Below are 26,190 nucleotides of genomic sequence, written 5' to 3' on the forward strand. Positions count from 1 at the left end.
TTGATAATAAAGATTGATCTCGACTTGGATACATCTAGAGTCTTCACAATATTAAAAAACTTTATACTCCAATAGTTCATATCCGAGTATGTGTCCATTTGATTTTTACAGTAGTATATTTTAAACCCAAAATAAATCTCTTTTTATTTCGATGTGTGTTATGAACACTAATTTATCTTACAAACTTGTTTATACAAGAAAGTGAAGGTCAACCATTGTTATGTTGTATAATTAATGGATAATTATGTCTCTTAAGTATGTGATCAGGGATTCAATTCCGAGTGTCTATGTAAATAAAAAAATATTGAAAGAGATAAAACTCTTAAATGGATTTAAGTATTTCAAAGGATTAGTCTCTATTTCGTGGCTAGGGAATACCTTAGATCCACCCCACAAAAGAAGGAAAGTGAAGACTATGTCAGATTTTAAAGCACCTACTTTTCCTTCACAGAGCATTCTTTGCATATCTATCCTTATTAAGTGCATTTTTTTTCTTCCGATCCTTAATTGGGAACAATTTTTCTTCATATGATCATAACTGGAACTAATGGAACCTTTTGAATAGCACAGCTTTTTTGTGTAATGTATCGAAATGCTGGAGGAAGTACCTTAGAAAAGATTGCAATGATTGATGAATATTGAAAGCAATAACCTACTCTAGTACTGGTAAAATTGGCTAATTAATTTAAACTTTTTATTCGGTGTCCAAGTATACTTTGAGCATGGTTGTCTCAATTCTGTGTTTTCTTGATGCAGAATCTAAGAGATGAAAAAAAAATAATCAAAAGTCAAAACAAGAAGGAATTGATTATTCAAAATTTCAAATGGATTACTCAATCTAGTTTTGCTACGGTGGTCCAGACTTGAACATGTTGCTTTATTTAGTAGCCCTTGTTTACCTATAAAATAAAATCACATTCCAATTCCATTATTAGCTATAAAGATTTGAAAAGATAGATTGAGACTTTCTATTAAAAGTCAATTCAAGTTTTTTAGAAATAAGTTGAAAATTAACGCTTCTAAATCCTTGAAACAAGTCACTAAAACACTAGTTTTATGGATCATAAGACTATCTTTATTGAGACTTTCTATCATTAAGCCTAAAAAAATAACAAGCTACTTAATTAACAGTTATTCAATTTTTAGGTACTGTTAAATTGTGAAGTGCAAACCCTCTAGGAGAGTGGTTGGGGTTGCTAGGGTTAGGTATGAGATATGTCATCTTGTTGTCTAAAAAGTGTAATTCAAGCACTCATAACTTATATACACTTAATTTTCTCTATTTTGCTCAATGTGAGACATGTATATTCTGTAACACTCTTCCTTAAGTCCAACTGAGTTAATCTGTTTTGTAGGCATAATTGTGACTTGCATACCATCTTAACCTCAGTCTCAGGTTATTATTATTTTTTATTGCTTGGATTTATTCTTCATGTTGGGCTTATTTTGAAGTTACTTCATAGTTCACACACAGGTCTGTTGTTCTTCTTTCTTTCTTTTTGTTTGGGCTTTTGTGTTTCTTCAATTTTAGAAGCTCAATTCTTTTTATTTTTTTATTTTTTATAGTTAAATTAGTACCTTGGGTTTTCTTTTATTTTTGTTGCCTATATCTTGCTTATATGATTTTTTCATCATCTTAGGTTTATCACAATTCTTTGTGAAAATTTAAATATTCTTACAGTGGCATCACAACATGTCTATATCTGTATGGCTTTATCTTCAAATTACATTTTTTTTCCATTCTAATATGTCCCTACCAAGTTGCAACCCAAGCAACTCTTTCACCAAGTCCAAAGGGAAGTCACCTATTTTAATTCATGTATCAATATCTCGTGCCTAATCTGGTGTTGCCAACACACCAAGCTTTTGAAACTAGCTAGTTCTTGTCACATCCTTCTTCATTTTCACATTAATAAAGCTCTTTCCAGACTTGATGCATCTTTACAGAATCTGAGTAAACAGTGTAAGCCAAATAGTGAGTTTCCTCTAGTACTCTTTCATTAGTCCTCCATATGGACCACATCATGACTGATACATTTCAAAATCTCCTTAGACTGTATTGAGAATTCAGATATTTTTTTTGTTACAAAAGTAGTGTGGAAAGATTACTTGTCTTGTGATTTGAGAATTTCAAAAGAATTCTTTTTTTTCCCCAACCCTTTTAGCTAGGTTGGGAGGTATATTGAGTAAAAGTTAAATTACAAAATCCATATCAGTTCAACAAACAAAACTTGAAGCTAAAATTGTAGGCAAAACCTGTGAAAAAAATTTATAGAACACATAGTGTAGACATCAGGGATGACCGTTTGGTGAGAAGAAAGAGATAAACAAGAAATAAGGTGGGTGACAATAGAAAACATGAATGAAATAGGTGAGAAATAAAATAAAAAAAATTTAGTGTAAGAAAAAAATAAGTAGATGAATGAAAATAAGTGAGTCTCACTTTTAAATTTATCTCCTCTCCACCTTTTTATTTCATATATTTTTTTCTGTCTCTTTATCATCTTAGGTGACTATTTCTCTTTCACCAAACAAATTTCTAGGATAAACATCAACCACAATTTCATAATTGCACAAAAGATTCCGTTCAGATTGCATTACTTTTTTTCAAAAGAAAAATAGCTTTTGTTTATGATTTTCTCCTTTTCTCTGTTAGGAAGAAAATAATTTTTAAGAAAATGGTTAAGAAAGGACAAAGGAGGATTGGCGGATATATAGGTCCCTCCCTATGTCTTGTTCTTCCTACTAAAAAAAGGTATGATGCCAAAAATGGCAAGCAATAATACATCGGCAAATTTCACTCTTTTGAAAATAACACGGTTTTCACCTTTATATCAGCAATGCATTTTCTTTTATCTCTCTCTTTTATCCCATCAAATATTTATCCACACTTCTTTCTCTTCCTTTCCAATATTTCTTTGTGGTAGAAATTATTGTGAGAGTGTGAAGTGGGTGTGGGGATAACATTATAAATTTATAACTCTTTAAAAACATCCATTGAATAATAGAAATAATGATAAATGTCATTCATCTTCAATGGATAGTTTGTCTTGTGTTATGAATGTGATTAATGGTTTTACAAATTGCAAATATTTCAAGGCTTTTTGTTAGTTTCATGTATAACAATATGAATTTGATTGTTAATAATGTAAAAACATTTCATGCCTACATCCAATCAAATGTTTGTCACAATAAATTTATTAACTTCATCATAAATATTTTAAAAGCTGTACATTAGGTAATTTCTATTTTTTTGAGGAGTAGATAATTTCTAATTGGTTATTAGTGTAAAAATATTTACATTAATGTAAGAAAGTTAAATTTTAGAATTAAAGGAGTCAAACCCAATTATCTTGTGAGTTGTTATAAAACTTCTAATACCTATCTTTGATAAAAAAATTCTAAAAATATTTTGTATTTGATATTATTTATTTCAATTTTAATTATAATTTCTGAAAATTAAATATACTTTTCTCATTAGTTTTTCATTTTTAATTTAAACGGAGGAGAATTGAAAGTTATGGAATTTGATAGTTATTAAGATTAATAAAAAAAAATAAAATAATTGTATTTTGAGACTTGAGAAAGGTAGTATATCAATAGTTTTCAATATTCCTTTTTTAAAAAAATTCTATAGAAAAAAAAAATAGTACCTGACTCACACTTATCCTGACTGGGTGTCTCCATATGGTGAGTTGATATTCCCCACTCACATTCCAAAAATGAGTCTCCCCATAAACCCACTTTAACATCTCAGTCTCAGCATCCAATTCTGATTAAAGAAAAAAAAAACTATGAAATATTTTAATGTAAGGAAATCGTTATCTTATTTGTCCATTTTGCATCATAGCCATCCTTAAGAAGGATCACTTTCTACTTTCTAGTATTGGTTGTGCCATGTGGGGTTGGATCCGTTTCCTCAATCCAAATAGATTTTTTAGAAAGTGGCACACAAAGTCAAAAATATGAATTTAATGTAAATGTACTACACTATAAAAAAACCTAAAAAAAGTCATTTTTAGTAAAATATTTTTTTAATAAATATCATATATATTTTATTAGAGAGGCAATCTAAGGTATTTTTAAAATATAATCTTATTTAAATAAGATAAAATCAATATAAATAATAAGATTTTTGTTTTTAAATATTCAAGGTAATTACATACTTAAAACTTGAATTATGGATATTTAATTAAATTAAAACAATATATACCAAATTAAGCTGAAAAAATAGAAAATAATTTTTTTAAAAAAACAAGTTTTTCTTATACTGAATTTTAGCTAATGTTCTAAATATCTGGCTTATTTCACAAATAACTTTTTTTCTTCATAAAAAACAACTAAAATAATATTACCAAATTAAGCTGAAAAAATATAAAGTTTTCACAAAAACAATAACTTGTTTTTTCATAAAAACAACTAAAATTGAAGGAAAAAAGTTGTCCCAAATATGCTAGGGTGAATGACATATTTTCATAAATTATGTGTAATTATGCAAAATCATAATTAATTAATATATATGGTATATAAACTACCAAAGTGTGCTTACTAGTTGGGTGTGTCTCAAAGACTGAAGGCAAAAAAAACAGAGAAAGGTCTGGCTCTGAATGATGGATAGAAGGCACTGTTACAAGGATTTGCTGCCATTGGTGGTGCTTGTTGCCAATGAATGCAACAACACAGGCTTGTTCACTCTCTTCAAAGCAGCCACACTGCAAGGGATGAGTAACTATGTCTTTGTCACCTATGCCTATTCTGTTGCCTTTCTTGTACTACTTCCTGTCACTTTTTTCTACAGAAGGTTTTGCTGCTGAAAATCTAAACTAAAAAAACATGTTTCTGAGTTCTAATTTTTGAAGTTACAATTTAATTAATGTTTGTTTAACATGTCTCTTTGTAGATCAAGAGTGGTTCCTCCACTCACTTTTTCCATCCTATCCAAAATTGCCCTTCTTGGAGTGATAGGGTAAGTAAGGAACTCACAGCTTCTAAAGCCTTTTAGAATTATTTTTTCTCTTTTTTTGTGATGACTTTTGGATTTTGATGCAGGTGTTCATCTCAGATCTTGGGGTATGCTGGCATCAGGTATAGTTCTCCCACACTTTCCTCTGCAATCAGCAACCTCACTCCTGCTTTCACCTTCGTGCTTGCAGTCATTTGCAGGTTCCCTTCCCTATCTTGAATCATATAAATATTTGACATTTTTTTGTTTTTTTTTTATGTTTAGTTTTCATTTTTCCACTTGACTTGAAGACAATATATGCATCATAGATATTTATTTAAATAAGAGTTTTCTTTTTATAATATCAATGATCAATTAGTCAAAATTCATAATAAATATAATTTTTAAGATAATTATTTTAAAAGTCAAGATTAAATGAAAGGGTAAACTTTCATAAAACAGATAGATAGACTGTTTACAGTTTAAATACTGTATCAAACCTACTTCATATCTTTAAAGAAAAGGAAAAAAAAATAAAACTTTCATATTATATGGAAGAAGTACAACTCCTGGCGGATCTGTTTCATTATTGAGAATGTGAACCCCACAGCTTTCCCACGTTGACTTTACCCTTTTGGTCATTCTTGTGATAATTTCGAAAAAACAAAGGCCAGTAGTATACTTTTTCTATCATACTACTTCGTTATTGAATAAAGTGGTTTCATTAGAGAGTGGAGCCAGTGTTTTTTTTTTTTAAGTGAAACTAACACTAAATTCATCCAATAACAGTGTACTAAAAAGGGATTTGATTTCAGTAGAAAGTGCGTAAAGGAAGAAAGTAACATGCATTTAATCAATTTAAACTAGAATACTTCATAGATTTAATTTAACTCACTTAAATCAAGGATGGATGCACTTTTAGTTTCCTTGCTTTAGAGAATGCATGGATGCACTTTTAGTTCAATTAGAAAAGCACTAACAGTGTACAAATTTTAACTTTTGACATTAAATCATAGGTTGTCAATTGTTTATTAATCAGTTTTAATTTTACTAACAGGCACATTCTTGTTTTGTTTTTTCTTGTCCTATTACCACCACAAATTAAGGATGGAAAAGATAGCTGTAAAACGTAGAACAACCCAAGCTAAGATATTGGGCAGCATAATATCAGTATTAGGTGCATTTGTTGTGACTTTCTACAAAGGCCAATCGGTCATCATAGCTGATAATTCCCCTTCCATTCAACTTCCACAATCAAATGGCATTCTTACTTCAGTGGATAGAAATTGGGTCATTGGTGGCCTTCTGCTCACAGCTTGCAATATACTACTTACTGTATGGTTCGTTTACCAGGTAATATATTTGTTGTTGCTGTGTATGGAAAATGAGTAAATTACTGATCCTTAAAGAGTTACCTTCTCTCCTAAAGGGTCTTTAAAGTAAAGCAATTTACATAAATAGTTCCAAAAGTACTAGATATCATGCTAAATAGTCTCTTGAATATTAAAAAAAAAACTTCCTGAACTTTCTAAAATACATCAACTTAGTACCTGTTGTTTCTCGTTAGAGAAGAGATTCTAAGCTAAAACAACTTTTGGTAGCTTTTGCATTGGATCAAAAAAATTTATATTGAGTTTTACTTCTAACTTGCTTTTATAGTAAAAACTTTCAAGCATAAATCATATCCTTTCAAAATCAATTTTAATTAAAATCAATTTTATCAATGTTCATCTAAAAAAAACTATGGTCAAATTGATGAATATTCAAAATTTTGGGGATTACTTAAATAGTTTTATTATTTTAGAGACTATTTAGGAGAGAGAAGGTAATAGTTGAGGAAGAAATTGATAGTTTATTCTTATGGAAATAGTCATTAAGGTAGTACTGAAATAATTTTAAATTCTGATATTTGTTTTACAGGTTGAAATCTTGAAGGAGTTCCCGGATGAACTATCTATGGTCTTCTTTTACAACTTGTGTGCAGCCATTGTAGCATCAATTGTAGGCTTATTAGGGGAGAAAAATTCAAGTGCATGGAAAATAAGACCAGATATATCACTGATCTCTATTGTTTGCACTGTAATATACCCCTGAAATTTTTTCTTCACTTTCACCTAAAAAATACACTTGAGTTAATACAACTTGCTGATGATGCATTTTTTTAAATTAGGGAATATTTAACAAGTTCCTGAGTAGTGCAATATATGCTTGGGGAATACACTTAAAAGGGCCTGTGTATGTAGCAATGTTCAAGCCTCTCTCAATTGTTATTGCGGTTGCCATGGGTGTTATGTTCCTTGGTGATTCTCTATATGTTGGAAGGTTAGTATTTATACTTTCTCATTTGGTTCTACTTTAGATCATGGTGAAATAATTAGGCAAATGCAGACAAATAAAGCAACTGTTATTCCCCTATCTTATACCTGTTGTGCATGATTATCCAGAGTTAAACCAAAAAAAAATGGATTGGAAAAATTCTAGACTTAAGTTTGGCTGGTAGTAAATCGGTTAGTCATTAAAAAAGTGAACTATGCTCCCTTAATTCATTCTCAACTAGACACTGTGGAAGTGCTAGTCCCCTTATTTCCCTAACCAAAAATTTATAACAACAAAAATGAAGTTAAGCTAAGTTTTTTTATACAGAATTGCTACATCAACAGAAACAGAACATGTTAAAACACCTGGTTGGGCTCCTCAACAATTGAGTCTCAAAATGCCTGCTAACTTTGTGCCTACAATGCAACAATCGAGTCCTTCAGTACAAATGAATAGGCCAAGTAGTTCGAGACATGTGTTTAATGCTGACCAATTGCAATTGATGGGGGCAAATGTCAATGAACATTTATCATTAAATGATAGTCAGATCCCGACTTGGATCACGAATCAGACATTGTTAGCCTTTAGACATAATATACTAGCCAGTTTTTTTTTTTTTAATTTGATTACTTGTTTGTTATTTTCCATGTTCTGCATTCTGCAGTGATCAAAACGCTGCTTTAATCAGAGTACTTAATTGATGTCTTTAAAACCCTTTGAATGTTCCAAACAGTCATGCAATCACTTTGAGTTTCTACTGCTTCTGATGCATATCTGATATAGAAAAGAAGCTAAGCAATTTCATTGACATAGTATGTTGGCCTTATCATTTGCATAACATTCTTCCTGCTGCAGTATAATTGGAGCCACAATAATATCAATTGGGTTTTATACTGTTATGTGGGGCAAAGCAACTGAACAGAAGGAAGAGGAGGGGGAGGAGGAAAATGTTGGTAGCCAGGAATCATCAATTACTGAGAACGTTCCTCTTTTGCAAAGCTATATAACTGTAAATTCTACGAAGAAAATAGATGGAAGTGTATAGACAGCTGAAATGAGAAGTTTCCTCTTCTGCAAAACCAAAAAATTTGTAAATTCTGAATAGAAGACAGGTGGAAGTGTATAGAAGACAAATATAAACTGTTTGCACCTCTTTAGTCTTGACATTGTAGAAAATCATAGAGACCATTTTTTGTCACAGAACAGCACATTGTAACTTTCAGTAATTTATGAAAATACAATTCTCCCATACTTACTATAGGTTCTAGTTGCAGAAGCAGCCTAGACAATGGGAGCATCATGTACCTTTATACTTCAGATACAATAGTCAATATTTCTAAGGAATGAAGCCCCAAAGAAGTATCATAAGTTCATAATTTCTTTTCAAAACATGAAAGGAGTAGATTCTGATTGGGGAAAAAAGAAACAGATGTGAAATGTTGAGGTTTAGTGATTTCAAGAATGGAAGTGAATGAAACTTAAAATAAGGACTAAAGAAAGTGTCTAGGCTAGGAGGAGTTTATTTGTAAATGTACACATTTTTTTTCCTAGAATGACTCTTGAGTCCTCTCCCACCCTTTATTTGTTATCCTTCTATTTTTTGTGAAAATATTTTTTGATATCTTCATGTAATTGAATGATAGGACTGGAAGTCTGGACTTGGAAGTAGGAGGGAGGCCCAAGATATGGAGGGTGTGTGCTAGGAGAAACAAGGGTGAGAAAAGAAGGGATGAACTGGCATAATAGAATTGCCAGAATCGTGAGAGGGGATCTGAGGGTATTCAGGGAAATGTTGTTGATAGGGAGAGGTATCAGAATATTAGAATTCAGTTATGGACAGAGGGCATTAGCCTCACTGAAGGAGCTTTGCTATGTGGCATGGAATTATTTCCTTATTTTATCAGTGAATAATACACACATTCCTCCAATTACTGTTTACTGGTGTTTTTTGTTGTTTGGTCCCTAACATTTAAACTTGAGAAAGATGAGTGATATGGGCAAAGCAAAAAAACCGTCAAAAAAATTGGAAGTGTAACCAAAGTAGTTACTAAAATGAAAGACAAATTACATCATGAAAATGTTTAAAGATATGAAATTGAATGATGGGGGACTCAAGGAAAGACTAACTTATATAGTATGAATTTCAAGTTGGAGGATTTCTTAGGTTCCTTTTGCTACTTTATCTCCAAATATATAAAATTTGAGGTCTCAGCCGTGATGTCACTTAAAGAAAATAGTTTATACTCAAAATTTCAAATATTTAGATAGAGTATTTGAAAGGAGATTTAATTTTCGGTATTTTTATGAATCATTTTGATTGATTAAAATAATGAGATTTTAAATTCTTTTAAAAATATAGAATTTCATTCTAACTCACGTTTTTACTTGTGATTCTTTCTTACTCAACACTCACAATTACAGATTATCAAAGTTTTTATGATTGATATCAACATAAATTCTTTATCAGTTTATCAATTACACGCCAATTCAGTTGAAATTGTGGAGATGATTAAAAAGCAATGAAACTCATAAGGAGAAGGTCGTGGTTTAATTTAGGACCATGAAACTTCAATGCCATGCTCCTTCTTTTTTTTTTTTTCTTTTTCTTTTGGGACCCCATCGACCGAGTCAAAAGAAATGAAAAGAAAACAAAAAGAGTCCTAAGATTTTATAGGTTCTAGGTGAAATAATAAAGTTGGACTCTTTTCGATTGTAACAAATCTGTTATCACGATCTCGGTTTTAACAAATCTATTATGAATATAAACTTATGAAGATAATTAAAAAAATAACCAACACGATAATATCTTTTAATTAATCACATGCCACATCTTAATTTAAACAAGAGGAATATGAAATAAAATAATAATTTCAATTTAATTATAAAAACATCAAATAATATTAAAAAATTATTATACAACCATAGAATTTTTTTAAATTTCTTGGACCTCTTTTAGTTGTGGATCTTGTGTCATCACACCTAAGAACAGTTAGAGCCGTCACTGAAAATGAATTGAGATGAAAATTTTAAATCAAAATAGAGTGTAAAAAGATGAATCTCATAGCATTTTAATGTTATTTCTTCCATTTTTCACTTTTTTTTTTCTACAAATGAACACACCATTACACTTTTATCTAGCAAAGCAACAGGTCAAAATGATTCTAAGAGCACCTGATTCTCAGATCTTGCTTTTATTTACATCATATGGAAATGACTGTTTTCTGTAATAGAAAAACCAAAAACTAGTGTGAATTAGGTCGAAGGTGGGCTGTAACAGCCTTGTTTATCTTCGTTATAGAAATTTAATCGACTATTGACCATTTTTTATAATCGGTCAAATTATTTTTTTAAAGAAAAAACAATTAAATTATGTTAATAATAGGCTAATAGCATATCAGGATCACTCATATATGATTATTTGACAATCTTAATCGATTAAATATACTAGTATTCGTTTAATCGATTGAATAAAGTAAAAAAAAAAAAGTCAATATCTTGCATTAAAGATGTCAGGAATATTATAGTATTTTTATCTTTCTTTTTTTATTGAGGAAGTATTTATATATCTTTATTAAATACATTTCTCTCATTTCGTTTAAACCATACAACTTTAGCATTTTATTTTTACTTTCTTTCTTTCAAATCATACAAATCAACCTTCTTTTGTATTTCTATTTTCACTAATTATTTCTCTTCACTTTATTTCTTTCCTCTGCCAAATGGACAGTTAGTCTATGGGTTAAAGTTGTACAGGTTTCTTTTAATACTTGTATTGAGATTGATAATTTTCGAATTAATTATAGATGAATCAATATTTTTTTTAATGTTATTTTCTATTATTTTTCTTTTCTTTCTCGTAAGTAAGTTTTTGGCTAGTCAATTCTCTATTTTATTACCAGTTTCTAATGACCAACCCACCCTACTTAAGGCACGTCAAGGTGGGTTAGCTCGCTTTACCACCTCTATACATTTGAATTTATCAATGTTAATTTTATTTATTTATTTCATTTTTAGCAAAATGAACCTTCAAAACAAATTTCCATGAAGTAAAAAAAACATAAGATGAAGTTAAAAATTGGTATTAAGAAATCACAAGAAATTAGTTATTTTATTTGCTTATTATAAATAAAAATGGAGGTAGCATAAAGCTAATTTATGTTTTTGAATATATTATTAATGATATATATATATATATATATATTACATTATTTAAATATTTATATACCATTGAAATGGTAAACTCAGTTAAAAATGTATGAAAATTTATATTATCCATGATTAATATAAGACTTATGTGTATAATGATTTTTAGTATATAACACAAAAATATATAACATTATTAATAATTTAAATTAATGTAATATCTTTATTCTATACAAAAAATTAAAAATTAAAAATATGATTATTAAGCACTTATACTACTACAATTGCACATACTGTAATATATTTTTTCCCAATAAAGTATATAATTTTACAGTAAATTAAAATATCTTATATTAAGATTTAATTTAATTTTATATTATGTTAGTTTAAATATACTTACAACATATAATATTATTAAAAATTCTAATGGAAAATTGATTGAAATATTTTTTTAAAAATCACTCTTTTTGAAAATTTATTATAACTAATATACTTTTCTAAGTAGCTAATATTGCCTGATTATATTAAGGGAAAAAATACCTACATTATTAGCTCATTTTTGTCTCATTAGTAGAAGATAATACCAAACATCTATAACATTTCATCCTACACAAATGCTGATGAAATAAAAAATTTCTATTTAAAAGTAAAATAACAATTAATTTATTTTAATAAATATGTGATTTAATGGTTTTCATCTAATTTAATTAATTTTTATATTTTAAATAATTCAAAATATTATTTACAAAATTTTAATATTACTAAATAAATAATTTTTTTATTTTATTTACAATATAGATATAAAATAATTAAATTATTTTATCATTTTACATTCTGAAAATGCAAAAGTATTTAAATTTAACATAACTTAATTCTTAAACATAAATTTCTCATGCAACTTTATAAATATTTGTAAATTTATAATCAAACATGTGTCTCTTATCTGACACAAATTTAATACTAATTTTCTATAAAGAACAAGTTTATGATCGATTATATAATAATATTAGTCATTATCTAAACAAAAAATAATAAACATATGTAGTAGCCTCGTACCCGGTCATGGAAGATGTAATTTTGCCCTTTGATTCCATTAATTTGTTGCAGTACTGGTGCTCTATGCTTTGGAATGCTTTTAATAAAATACATTTCCTAATTTTGTTTTTTCTGTCATTATCTTTAATTTATTTAATTTGTTTCTTCTCATTTAATTTGATTTTGCCCGTTTTTCTTGCTTCGTCTTATACTATTTTCAAAATACATATTGAGGTCAAAACAGCTTTGTCGTATTCTTAGTATTCATTATTCAAGTTGCACCACTTGTAATATCTAACTCTTTCGTCCTTAGCTTGTTTGTTTTTGTTTGATTTTTTTATACACTCAATTTAAACGCTTTCAAAATTTGAAGCATTTTAGCTGTGTCATATTTCAAAATTATCATACGATTATTCTAATAGAGTGACTGTTCTGCCCCTTCAAATGTCAAGAGAGTATCAATTAATACTTTTTTGATCCTGCATCAATACAAGAACAATTATTAATTTATGCATTAAAATCACACCATAAATGAAGTAAATTAAATATAATTGTAGCATGTTTCAAATCTTATAGTTTCAAAATTTCCATTGAGATTTATTTCAATCTTTTAAATACTAACCATGAAAATATTAAGTGTAATTAAATGGATGGATAAGTAAGATAACCCTAGATATCATTTAACAATTAAAAAGAACAAAATCTTAAACAATATTATCTATTTTATATTAGGTGAAAGTTACATGTTTTTTCATGAAAGAAAGTAATGATTGCCGTCAAATATTAATATTATTCTTAAACAATATTATCTATTTTATATTACTTATAAGGTGAAAGTTGCATGTTTTCTCCATTAGAAAAGCAGTGATTGCAGTCAAATATTAATATTATTCTTAAACAATATTATCTCTTTTATATTACTTTAGTTTTTTAATCTAATGTTAATACTATTCTTATTTATTTATTTAATAAGATTGTTTTGTAAAATTATTATTTTTATCTATTTATTAATTGTTGTGTAAAATAACCTATGATATTTATTTCAAAATGATAAGAGTATTAAAATGACTTATTTATTTTAAAATGATAAGACTCACACCCCACCTACCCCCAACACGTGCCCTAGCCCCATCCCCTCACACAACATTTTAACTAAAGTTAAGAAATTCGATCTCATGAGTGATCCGTTCTAACCAGTGAATTATTCATTGATTCGATTTAATATAATATATATTAAAAAATTTAAAATTATATATTTATTTATTATATATAAATATATAACTAATATTATTTAATTAAGAAAAATTTATTTAAACTCTAAAATCTACCGAATTTTTGAAGTATGATTTTAAAGTCCTGCTGAGGCTGACCTACATAGCATAAATATTTTTATAAACGTGTGTGCTAAGAAAAAGAAAAAGAATGAGAGGTTTTGCTTCCGCTGGATGCTAGATTTTATGATAAACTTGGTGATATTGTGCGTTTGACTTTGACTTATTCATTTCATGACTCTTCGTCTCTAATCGTCTTTCCTCAGTCTGCAGCCCCAGGTTTCTCTGCAGGCTGTCTGTAGCATTGGAAAAAAGAAAAAGTTATCAAATAGTATTTTTCTACAAAGAAATTATATATAAAAAAAAGCAAAAAAATATGTTTTTAGTATTTTTATCTTTGCTTAAACTTAATTTTGGTCCTATATTTAATATTGACAATTTTTTTAACCAATATATAAATTTAGTCCCTCTACATGTTTAAATTTAATATTTTATAGTGTTTTTTTATTGCTAGAAAGTTGAGGAACTAAATTCATATTTTTTAATTTAAAAGAATAAATTTATCAATTTAAAAATATAAAGCCAAAATAAAGTTTGGTAAGAAAAATCCAAATTTAAAAACACATTTTTTAAAAGAAGAAAAAGTGATACATAAATGTGTCAAAAATAGGTATTTATAATTAAAAAAAAAACTCAAGTCCCACATTGACGAGAGATAGTGTGATAAAGAATATAAGGTGAGGACAATCTTCACCATATGAATTAACTTTTAGGGGTTGAGTTAGATCCAGATTTCTTTTTGATATCAGAGTCTATCCTAAATCCATTCATACGCACCAAGCCCAAAAAATATTGGGCGGGTGAATTAGAAAAAGAACCCAAGCCCACGTGGGTTCTTAGCAAATAGCAATGCAACTTGGCTTTATGCACGTGAGTTCCTCACGGCGTTCGTTATTGACCCGGACCTGCTTTTTGTTTGTACTGAGTAATTCTTTTGTTTCATTCTTAAACTTCCTATACAGAAAGTTTTTTAATTAATTTAAAATTCGATCAATAAATAAAAAAAATGTAATAAAAAAATATTTTTTTATTAAGAATTAAATTTAACTAATACTTAAATAATTTAATTTTAATTTGTCCAATCACTTGATTCTTTGTACTAGGTATTTTTTTTCTATTATTGCTCCCTAAAGTACAATTGTACCTCGCATTAATTTTCTTTACACTAACTAAACGGCTCGAACTCTCCTCTCCTATGTTACGAAATACTTCGTTAGTTTTAAAATAGTTATCATCTTAAATTGTTTATATAAATAAAAAATAGATGAAAGAGTTAATTATTTTTAGATTTCATAGATCATCAATTTATCATTAATAAAGTGACACAATTAAAAAATTAATATTACATTAAAAATTTTAAATAATAATAATTTTAGAACATATAACTTTTTATGCGACAATCAATAATGGAATCGAAAGAGTAAAAAATTATTAACAGCAGCCCCTAGTGGCAGTAAACAAAATTTAATCTGTGAATTATAATTACAGTGTGTTTGGACTTAGGATTAATATAAGTTCAATGCAGAGCACCACAAGGTGAAAGGAAATAAATTATATATAAAAAAAAAAAAAAAAAACTGACAGATTGGCGTTCAATGTGGTTGCATGTGATTCTATTGGAAGTTCATCAAACACACCCTAAAACAATATTGTTTATAGTAAATTGGCTAATTAGTCCTGATCTTTGTGGTTATAATCAATGAATAAATAATAGTGAACTAATCTTTATATTAAGGTTTTTCTAAGGGAAAATTACAAATTTAACACTATTCATTGCCAATAGAAAATGGCGTACCGGATCCTCGTGCAGGTTGAACGAAACCCATGAACAAGGGAAGGCAACTAGTCCTTAATATTATCCTTCTGTTTTTTCAAGGATAAATTAAAAATTTAGTTATGTATATGAAAAGTTACATTTTCATTGATTAGTTTCTACATGAAACATTACATGAAGAATTAATTCATATCATTTATTAAAATTATAAACGGTATTATCAGGATTTCTATTTATGTAAGTATTAAAATGAAAAATAATGTGTGAAACAAAGACAACAGAATTTAGAATATTCTTTTATGTACGGCTTAAAATGACTAATACGAAAAGTAGTATCAAATATATGACCAAATTTAATATTAAAATTTTGACAAAGGCGATATCAAGTCATAAAGGGTTTTTTCATGTCCTCTAAAGAAAAGTGTTTTTCCATGTATGAACCAATAAAATGTAGGGTTTTTTTTTTGGCGTAAAAACAGTAAAATAAAGATGGTGTTAAATGGAGGGATTAAATTTTTAATTTAAATTTTTTCTTAAAATAATGTTTATTTCACTCCTCACAAAAGGTGAAAAATTAATGTAAAATGAATGAAAAGAATATAGAGATAACAGAGAAAAAAGAAAGAAAGAAAGTAAGGGGTATATAGAAAAATCAAAGTCTTTTTTTAATATATAATGATATTTTATAAATATTTTACATATTTTCAACAAAAAAGAAAATAAAATAAGATCAGCTATGGCTTTCAATGGCGTAGGTAATTTGAACTCAAGACTGAAGACATGGTCAGCCTTGTAGCCATGAGGCTAAATTGCAAGTGTTAAACTTCTTACCCAATTGTGCCTATAAATACAAATGCAACCTTAGCCAAAGATACACACACATTCATATTTACATTTCGTCAAACTTAGCCTTCTTGTTTCATCTAAAAGAGTAGCAACCATGTGGTCTGCAGTAACAGATCCCATTAGAGCTTTTTTTGCAAATTTTCTCCGCCATTTCATCCACAAAGACTTCCATGAAGCAGTGGCCAGAATGACCATAATAGATGCTTTCCTCTTCGTTGTACAACCCCCCTCTCCATCTTATTATACTTGTTACCTTGATATATATATATATATATACATACATATTACAGCAATAATATGATATATGTTCATTGATCATCTGGTTGATTTCTAATGTGTTTTTTTTATCCAGGTTTTAAATTATGATTGCTTTTGCATTTATAATTTTGTTGTAATTCTTGATATTAGGAGAAATTGTAAATAAATAAAGTGATTAACTACTTGACAATTTATATATGATTATCATTAATGGTTATTTTTATGTTTGTTACTTGCATGGCTTACACAGATTGTGCACTCCATTGATAAGTTGGGGATATGGCCACGCTTGCCGGTTTTCTTAGGGCTATTGTACCTGGCGATTCGGCGGCGGCTTCATCAGGAGTACAACCTCTTCAACGTTGGAACAACACCGGTGGGGGTTAGGTTTAACCATTCTGATTTTCCATACAGAACAGCTGATGGAAAATATAATGACCCTTTCAACGAAGTTGCTGGCAGCCATGGGACTTTCTTTGGCAGAAATATTCTCCCTGTGGATCAGAAAAAAAAGGTCCACAATAACTAATATCTCACCCTATATACATACAAAGCTAACAAATTTTGTAATTTTTTTTAATATCAGTCCTAAAATATACCTGATTCAACTAATTAATAGTGAAATAATTTTATTAAAAAGTACTAATATATTCTAAATACCAGATATTTTAATTTATAAAAGCTTTAATATATTCTAAATACCAGATATTTTAGACAAGAAAATAAATGATAAGAAAGAAAAAGATTACTGTTCTAGAATTTTCATTAGGATATGCGTCTGCTCATGATTTGATTGTATATGTTAAGATTCGGTATACTTGTATTTTCTAGCTTCGGATGGTATATTATCTTTATGTAAATGTTCTAGACATTTGAATTGCATAAGCTGGTTCTCATGATGTGTGGGGAAGGAATTGATACGTACATGTTGGATTGTAGACAATTCTGTTAGTGGGGCTGGAGGTTTCAACTAGGGCATGCATGTATTGCGTCATCATGTGCATATTCAATGAATATCTTTGGCTTATCCAAAAAAAATAATGTTTTTCTATGCATCAATTATTTCAGACTACTAGTTGAACTTAATTTTAACTATTTCAGTTGATGAGTCTATTATTTTAATTTTTAATTTTGTCTATCCCTCTCAAGATGGGGAATCTGAAAGTATAATCTTTTGTGTACATGTGCAGCTATTGAAACCTGATCCAATGGTGGTAGCCACGAAACTACTTGCTAGGAGGACATACAAGGATACTGGAAAGCAATTTAATGTGATAGCAGCTTCTTGGATTCAATTTATGATTCATGATTGGATCGATCATCTTGAGGACACAAACCAGGTCCTTATATTATATTATATATATATATATATATATATATATATATATATATATATATATATATATATATATATATATATATTATCTTTTTCTCGTATGATCGTATCTATGTCCAGAATTTTTCAAGTCTTATATACATCTCACCTAGTCAAACACGTCACACACAAGTGTAATATATTATATATATTAGACTGTCAACTATGCAATGATGCAATCATCAACCACTACCACTAGCCCACTGGGCAAAAAATAAACCACCTTAAATTGTTCTTATAAGATTTATGACATTACATATATCAAAACATTTTGGAAACAAATAAGAATGTTTTTAAATGAATTTAATTAGAATTTTTTTTTATCAGCACGAATTTGATTAGAATGAACTGAAAATGTAATTTATTTTTATTTTTTTGGAAAAAAATTAAAGCATTCAAATGCAATGGAAATATAATTTTTTTTTATATTAAGCATGAAAAGATTATTAAAAGTCAAGTGTAAAGTGATTTTCAATTGCATGATAGTGCAAAAAAGTAATACTAAAATCAATACACATAAAAATTATGCCTTTTTATTTACTTAATCTTGTGATAATTAATCAAGAAGATATTTAACATGTCGTGGAATTTTCATACATGTTTATATAGATTGAACTCATCGCACCAAGAGAAGTTGCAAGGCAATGCCCTCTCAAATCTTTCAAATTCTACAAGACAAAGGAAATTCCCACTGGCTTCTTTGAGATTAAATCCGGATCATCAAACATCCGTACACCTTGGTGGTAAGATTTTTAATTCTCTTAAGCAATTATATCTATGGTGGCGCACGTGCCTCAATTAATCTATCAAAGGATATAAAGAAACTCACACTACCAATAAAACATAGTAACTTCTTCTGCCGGTTGTGTTTTACTTTCCATTATTATTATGGCAGGTTATTTAAAATGATTAAATCAAAGAGTAATCTTTAGATAAGAACCATTATAGTAGTAAATAATCATGCAATACGTTTTATTCAGGGTAAAATTAACCGCTTCGTATGATTTTTTTTTTAAAATTATACGTAAATAATCACTAAAGTAGTTATTGTATATGTATACAAATAAATGAATTTGTGCGCTGTGTGAATATATATGAAAAGCAATAATAACTTAGATGAACAAAAGTAGTTTAAGTTAAAATGCCACTTGTATAGTGGTTTGTTTCTTTAGGTGTACATGCATGTTTAATATGCTTATATAATATGAGGGAACAAAAAATAAATATTAATAACATTTGGATGCTACAAAAAGGTTTATTCTTTTGGGGTGGCCGAAAGTAATAATATGCTTATGTAATACGGTTGTTTTTTATTATCATGATTGATCTGATACATACCTTGGTCACAGATTAATTGTGATTCAAGGGTACTTTTTAAGTTTAATACTACGTGCATGCATCTGCATCTTGTAACGTGTTTGAAGATATTAATGTCGTGGAGCGAGTTGAACGTCACAAAAAGATACTACACGGGTTGAAAAGTATTATTGGCGGCCCAAGGAATTTAAAAAACAAAAAACTTAATTGTAATATTTACTTTCAACTTTTTAATTTTTGATAAAATTTTATCCAAATTTTTAATTTAACACGTTTTACCTTTGATTATTTTACTACTAACATATTAGATTTTTTTACCCTAACTTATAGTTTTTTTGACAAATGTATCCCTAATTTTTAATTTTTTTTAGCAAACTTTAGTCTTAACTTTTTATATTTTTGGGGTATATTTTACCCCTAACTTTTGTGCTTATTGATAGATAAATTAAAAAATGTAAAATTTGTCAAAAAAATTGAGAATAAAACATTGATTAAGCCTTTAAAACATGGAAAATGAGGATTTCCACATAGGTTTTCATTAGAAAGAATAGGAAGATGACTACCCTCATGAAAAACGGAAAAGGGATGGGAGCAATAATAGGAATCAAATTAATATCCATAGCTTAATTCTTAACAAATTACTTGAATCGATAAAATTAATAAATTCTGACAATTGTTAATAATTAATCCATATGAAGTTTATACAAGATGCTGATTAAACTATATTACCAAGATAAATTAAAATAATACATGACCAAATTATTAACGTCGAAAACAAAACAAAAAAGAAATCACATATAAATGTTTAGTTGTTAAACTTGTTCAATTTGTTGATATAAAAATTGTCGACTAAAAACAAAACTATCAATATAAATATAATAACTCAATGCTAATGATATGATGTAATGTATTTTTTTTTTCAATAACAAAATACTACTATTTTCTCTAAAAAAACAAAATACTAGTACTAGTAATGATGTAATGTCTTATTTTATTTTTATTAATAAAATATTATATCAATCAAACCAAATCAAACAACTAACTATTAATAAATAGAATTTTTAGTGCGCAACATGATTTTTTTAACTATGCTTGCAGCCTTGCACCTTGTATTTTATTTCATCATCTGGAATCACTTAGTATATATGTATGACAATGACAACATAATACATGTGCTGTAAATTTATGTATAGCTTCATTATGACTTTTGAAGAGCTGAGATTTATGTATATAGTTCTATTAATTTAAACTAGAAGTAAATTATTAAATTAACTTGTAGCTCTCTGAATAAGACCTTTAACTTTGCATGGATTTTGTTGTAAAAAAATAGGGATGCAAGCGCAGTATATGGAAGCAATGGAGAAGTTTTACAGAGAGTGAGAACTTTCAAAGATGGAAAGATAAAGATATCAAAGGATGGCCACCTTCTTCATAATGAAAATGGAACAGCAATTGCAGGTGACATCCGCAATAGTTGGGCTGGTGTTTCAACCTTGCAGGCCCTTTTCATTCAAGAACACAATGCAGTTTGTGACAATCTCAAGGTGTGTGTATATATATATTGAGGCATTTAATTAACACCCTTAATAAGGTGAAGAGGAACACTAATTAAGGTTACATTAATTTGGCTAATTTTTTTTTTTATTAAACACCAACAATACATATCAAAATTAATGTCACAATTACTATATATAAACAGATGTAAAGAAAATATATACTAACTATGTACATCCATCTCTATTTTAATGCACTCATTCAGAAACATTATCCTCAATTGGGAGATGAAGAACTTTATCGCCATGCCAGATTGGTGACCTCAGCTGTGATTGCAAAGGTTCATACCATTGATTGGACTGTAGAGCTCCTTAAAACTGATACTTTACTTGCAGGCATGCGTGCCAATTGGTAAGACTCAGAATGCCACAAGTTAACTTTGTATCTTTTTAAAAAATTTATGGATCAAAATTATATTTTCATTTGGAATACTATAAAAAAATCAAGCAAGAAAAATACAAGATTTTCGTTTTTCACAGAATGTACAAATTAAATTAAAAATATTATGTGCTCTTCATAATATTTTTAAGTCATATTATTTTATATGAACAAATTAATTTTGTAAAGAAAAAAACCATAAGATTATATACTTAATTTTAATATTTGTAGAAAAAAAGTATTTAACAATGCCTTTTCTGTTTTGAAAATTAATACTTGGTGATTTCAATCCACATTTAGTATAAATAAAAAGTGAGGCAAACTTAAGTATTATTTTGACAAACATTAAGATAATGAAAATAACATATAATTTATTTCTAAAAAAAATTGTTAGTCTAACATATAGTTTGTTTTTTCAGGTATGGATTATTAGGGAAGAAATTTAAGGATACATTTGGGCATGTTGGTGGAGTCATCTTGGGAGGATTAGTGGGTCTTAAGAGACCAGAAAATCATGGTGTCACATACTCTCTAACAGAGGAATTTGTGACTGTTTATAGAATGCACTCACTCCTACCTGATAACCTACAGCTAAGAGACATATCCGCTACTCCAGGACCCAACAAATCTCCTCCATTAGTCAAAGAGTATGATAATAACATTTTATATAGCATCACAATTTCCCCCCCATATATATTACAATATTTCATATGAGCACCACTCCTAAAAAATAGTTAGTTTAATTCCTCTGAATGCTTAATAAAAAAAATCTTTCTTATTTGGTATTGTAGAATTCCTATGAAGAATTTGATTGGACTGCAAGGAGAAAAAACATTATCTGAAATAGGAGTTGCAAGGCAACTTGTGTCAATGGGTCACCAAGCTTGTGGGGCATTAGAGCTTTGGAACTACCCAGAGTGGCTCAGAGACCTCGTACCACAAAACATAGATGGCACAGATAGGCCTGATCATGTGGATCTAGCTGCTCTTGAAAGTATGTTAAAGTTTCATTCTAATCTAATCTTAATCACTCTTTATTATTAAATTATGTGCACAAGGGATTAGGAAGTAGGAACTAATCCAATAATATGATATAAATTTATTTATTTTTTTATGGATAAATATTAATTATTAATATCGTTAGTTTTTATTAGTAAAAGAAATGGAATCCATACTTTTTTCCTCTTTCATTCCCTCTAAATCACCCTACCCAGCTTATATCTCTCAATAATAAGATATAAATGTTGCAGTTTATAGAGATAGAGAGAGGAGTGTGGCTAGATACAACCAATTCAGGAGGGCATTACTGTTGATACCTATCTCCAAGTGGGAAGATTTAACAGATGACAAGGAAGCAATTCAAGTATTGGAAGAGGTATACGGTGATGATGTTGAAGAGCTTGATGTACTGGTAGGCCTCATGGCGGAAAAGAAAATAAAGGGTTTTGCAATCAGTGAGACAGCTTTTGTTATATTCCTACTCATGGCAACCAGGTAAGAGCAATTAAAAGCACCCTTTTTTTAACTCATGTTTATATACGCCTTCCAAATTGAATGCTTCCAACAATCATATCAGTTCTAGGTTGTAAGCTTTACTAGTAATAGAAATATTGAAGGCATAATTAGCAGTGGAACTAATTAGTTGAACAGTGTATAAAAGGATCAGTGGGAAAAATGTGAAATTTCTTATTTTATAGCATTTCATGGTAGTAAACAAAATACTAGTAGGTTATAAATTGTTTCTTCTATACAAAATAAAAATAAAAATAAAAATCTTCAATTTTTGCTCTTAATTCTAAAGGATACATATTGGGTGTGACATATAGCCTAAGATCTTTGAGCTTTTGTGAAGGATTTTGTAAAGCAAATTATAGTAATGAATAATAAGTTTTGCCCATTTGCAGGAGGTTAGAAGCTGACAGGTTCTTCACAAGCAACTTTAATGAAGAGACATATACCAAGAAAGGACTGGAATGGGTGAATACAACTGAGAGCCTAAAGGATGTTATTGATCGTCACTATCCTGAAATGTCACACAAGTGGTTAAACTCTTCTAGTGCTTTCTCTGTTTGGGACTCACCACCAAACTCTCAAAATCATATACCTCTCTATCTTCGTGTTCCTCACTAATTTGTTTGCCCTCACAATATCTCTTTGCCATTAATGCCTTTAATTTAATCATTGGGTCTATTTTGGGTGTTTGTATTTCGGTTTATATCCTTTTGTTGTATTTGAGTTAACTCGTGTATACTTTATCTTATCTCTATCCCAAAATTCAGCCCACTTAGGTGCTTGTATTTAGTCTTCTTAAACAATATTTTGATGCATTTGAGTTTATGGATGAATAATAGTCTGTTTGTATCTTGATGTATTCAACAACAAAAAAATGTATTTAGTTAATTGTTTTTTTTTAAGTATGTACATGTTGCATAATTTTACAATTTAAATGGTTTGGTCACTATTTTAAACTGTTTTCCAACGTCTAATTTAATAGGCTTTGCTAATGACATTATTTTTGGTTAATCAAAATTAATATAATTATTTATCCCCTATCACCGGAAATAATATAATGGTTTTTCACATTGACACATTGAAAAAAGGGACATTCTCCCTATACTTTGACACATTGAGAAAAAAAACTTTTCTCCAAGGTTCTCTTCTTTTTCTTTTTTTTTTTCTGGTCAGTTTTTGATTAAATCCTTAAAAATAATGTGTATACATACGTAGTCTTTAGACTTTAAACTCGCGCTTCATCAGCGTCAAGCCTCAAAGGACAACAATTTGTACTCTGAAATTCAATCTATTTATGTGCTTGTATTTAATTTTCTCAAACAATTTTTTTTATCAGCAAAAAATTAGTCATTCATTAAAGAAGAGGAAAAAGGTATAAGGGTTACCCGACATTTACAAACTTGTTAAGCACAAGTGCTACAAATACATACCCTGACCAGCCAGATTTTCTTATTACTGATTTATAGCAACATTCCCCCCTCTTATCTCTGATTCTAACTCAACCAAGCATATACATTGACACCTACCAAAAAGAATAAATTAAAATCTGTAAACTAAGCTATTGTACTATATTCTAAAAATCTTGACAAGTAAGCGACCCCATTTCCAGCAACTCCATTTCTCAAACAATAATACTTTTAGTTGATGGATAATGGTTTATCTGTATCTTGATGTGTTCAAAAAAAAATTGTATCTTGCTATTCTGTTTAAGTAGCGTTATATATATTGCTCAAACCTTAGCCTTTTTTATGTCGATCTCTGTCTCAAACTATATATATACCACTTAGCTTTGGTATATATGTGTTCAAGCTTTGTTTCTTTTCATCTAATAAATTGTTTTACTAAAAAGAAGAAGAAGAAAAAAGAAGAAAGAGGAAGAAGTATTGGAAGAGGTTATTAAACAATGAACGTAAAAGAGGGGTAAGTGTTACGTAGTATATTAAATTGTACAAAGTAGACTGATTTGTAAAGTATTGGAATTAGCTTGAAGCTTATACTACATACGTAGATTGTGTCACCTACCGTTGAATATATAGGTACTCTTTAAGAGAGCTAGTTACATCCATGAAAGTAGTTTTTGTTGACAAAGGTTGTTGACGTACATGTATTGCATTAGTATTTATGATATGTTAAAAGTAATTAATATGAAAGTATAAATGTCAACTAAAATAAGTATTCCCAGATAAGTATCATTGAAAATTACCTTGCTTCTACGTACAAATTACAACTAGGAACCACGAGGGCTTTATATACGAAACACCTCTAACAAACTCGTGTATATATTGCATGTATGTAGTGCATATTTCAGTAAGAATTATTTTTGAAGAAAATATTTTTTTAAAAACTGCGATTAAAATTAAAGAACAAATATTTCTACAAAATAACTAAATTGATTCAGATACGTTATTTTCTCAATTAATATCAAGTATAATATCGTTGTTATCAAAAGTCTTTTGTTTTGCTTTGCATTCTTTCTTTGGGTTTTTAAAGCCATCACGACAAGTTTACGTTCATATAATTAATTGCACTTTCCACCATGACATTATGAAACTGAAACTGCAATGAATATGTGAAAATATTAGTTATATTTTTCTTTATTCAGGATAAAATAGTTTATGTGTACTCATCAAAAAAGAAAATATTGTATGTATGTGTATTAGTTTTTCTTTCTTTCTTTGGATTTTTAAAGCCATCACGACAAGTCTTCGTTCATATAATTAATTGCACTTTCCACCATGACATTATCAAACTAAAACGGCAAAAAATATGTGAAAATATTAATTGTATTTTTCTTTACTCAGGATAAAATAGTATGTGTTAATGTGTACTAGTTTTGTTTAGATATAAGAAATGTGTACTGGTTAAGTATATATTGGCAATTGTACCAATTCGCATAAGTAATAATTAAAACGGTAAGTTTGTAAACATTTTTAATTGCAGTAAAATAAAGTAGAGGGACTCATTCATGTTTTAAATTCTTGAATTAATTTTTCTAAACTTAAAAACACATGACAAGACAAGCACAAAACTATATAATCGAACAAATATCAAGATAAAAACATCAGGGAGTCTACTGAATTTTCTCTTTATGTAACTAAATAAATTTTTCTCTATTTAATATTACTCTAATGTTCCTGCACCGTTAAATTACTCTAACCATAATTCCTCACATGAAAGAGTCTAGTCTTCCTAGTTTCATTTTTTATTCCTCAACAAACTCATTCTAAGCGAACTGCACTACGCACAAGATGCAATATTTACTAAATTACTGCACACTATTCCTAGAAATACAAACTTCTAGTTGCTCTACCAAATTCTAAGGACTTTAAGCATTTTCTAATACTCAAAACCTAACAAAGCATATAAATGGGTGATCAAGTCACAAATATGTAAAATAAACATAGATAGA

The 26,190-nt window shown here is 28.7% G+C and overlaps 2 protein-coding genes across 5 annotated transcripts; both read left to right on the top strand.

Moving 5' to 3' along the window:
• Window positions 1-4,547: 4,547 nt before the first annotated feature.
• On the top strand, window positions 4,548-9,196 carry LOC100791805 (WAT1-related protein At3g28050). 4 transcript variants are annotated; one of them, XM_006603766.4, is made up of 7 exons: window positions 4,548-4,801; window positions 4,901-4,966; window positions 5,050-5,163; window positions 6,049-6,295; window positions 6,863-7,021; window positions 7,113-7,264; window positions 8,902-9,196. In XM_006603766.4, exons 1-7 carry the CDS (start codon window positions 4,608-4,610, stop codon window positions 8,999-9,001), a joined length of 1,032 nt encoding a protein of 343 aa, XP_006603829.1. In that variant the 5' UTR covers window positions 4,548-4,607; the 3' UTR covers window positions 9,002-9,196. The 4 variants fall into 4 exon arrangements, with proteins under 4 accessions (XP_006603829.1, XP_003553931.1, XP_006603827.1 ...); XM_003553883.5 differs by lacking the exon at window positions 8,902-9,196 and adding an exon at window positions 8,114-8,617; XM_006603764.3 differs by lacking the exon at window positions 8,902-9,196 and adding an exon at window positions 7,586-7,976.
• A 7,097-nt stretch (window positions 9,197-16,293) lies between these two features.
• Window positions 16,294-23,630, top strand: LOC100794600 (alpha-dioxygenase 1). Its single transcript, XM_003553889.5, has 10 exons — window positions 16,294-16,604; window positions 16,896-17,159; window positions 17,836-17,985; window positions 18,630-18,763; window positions 20,668-20,881; window positions 21,097-21,242; window positions 21,689-21,916; window positions 22,061-22,263; window positions 22,520-22,763; window positions 23,174-23,630. Exons 1-10 carry the CDS (start codon window positions 16,482-16,484, stop codon window positions 23,397-23,399), a joined length of 1,932 nt encoding a protein of 643 aa, XP_003553937.1. The 5' UTR covers window positions 16,294-16,481; the 3' UTR covers window positions 23,400-23,630.
• Window positions 23,631-26,190: the final 2,560 nt, after the last annotated feature.

The sequence above is a fragment of the Glycine max genome, chromosome 19 (genome assembly GCF_000004515.6).
Source record: "Glycine max cultivar Williams 82 chromosome 19, Glycine_max_v4.0, whole genome shotgun sequence".
In the NCBI taxonomy this organism is placed as follows: domain Eukaryota; kingdom Viridiplantae; phylum Streptophyta; class Magnoliopsida; order Fabales; family Fabaceae; genus Glycine; species Glycine max.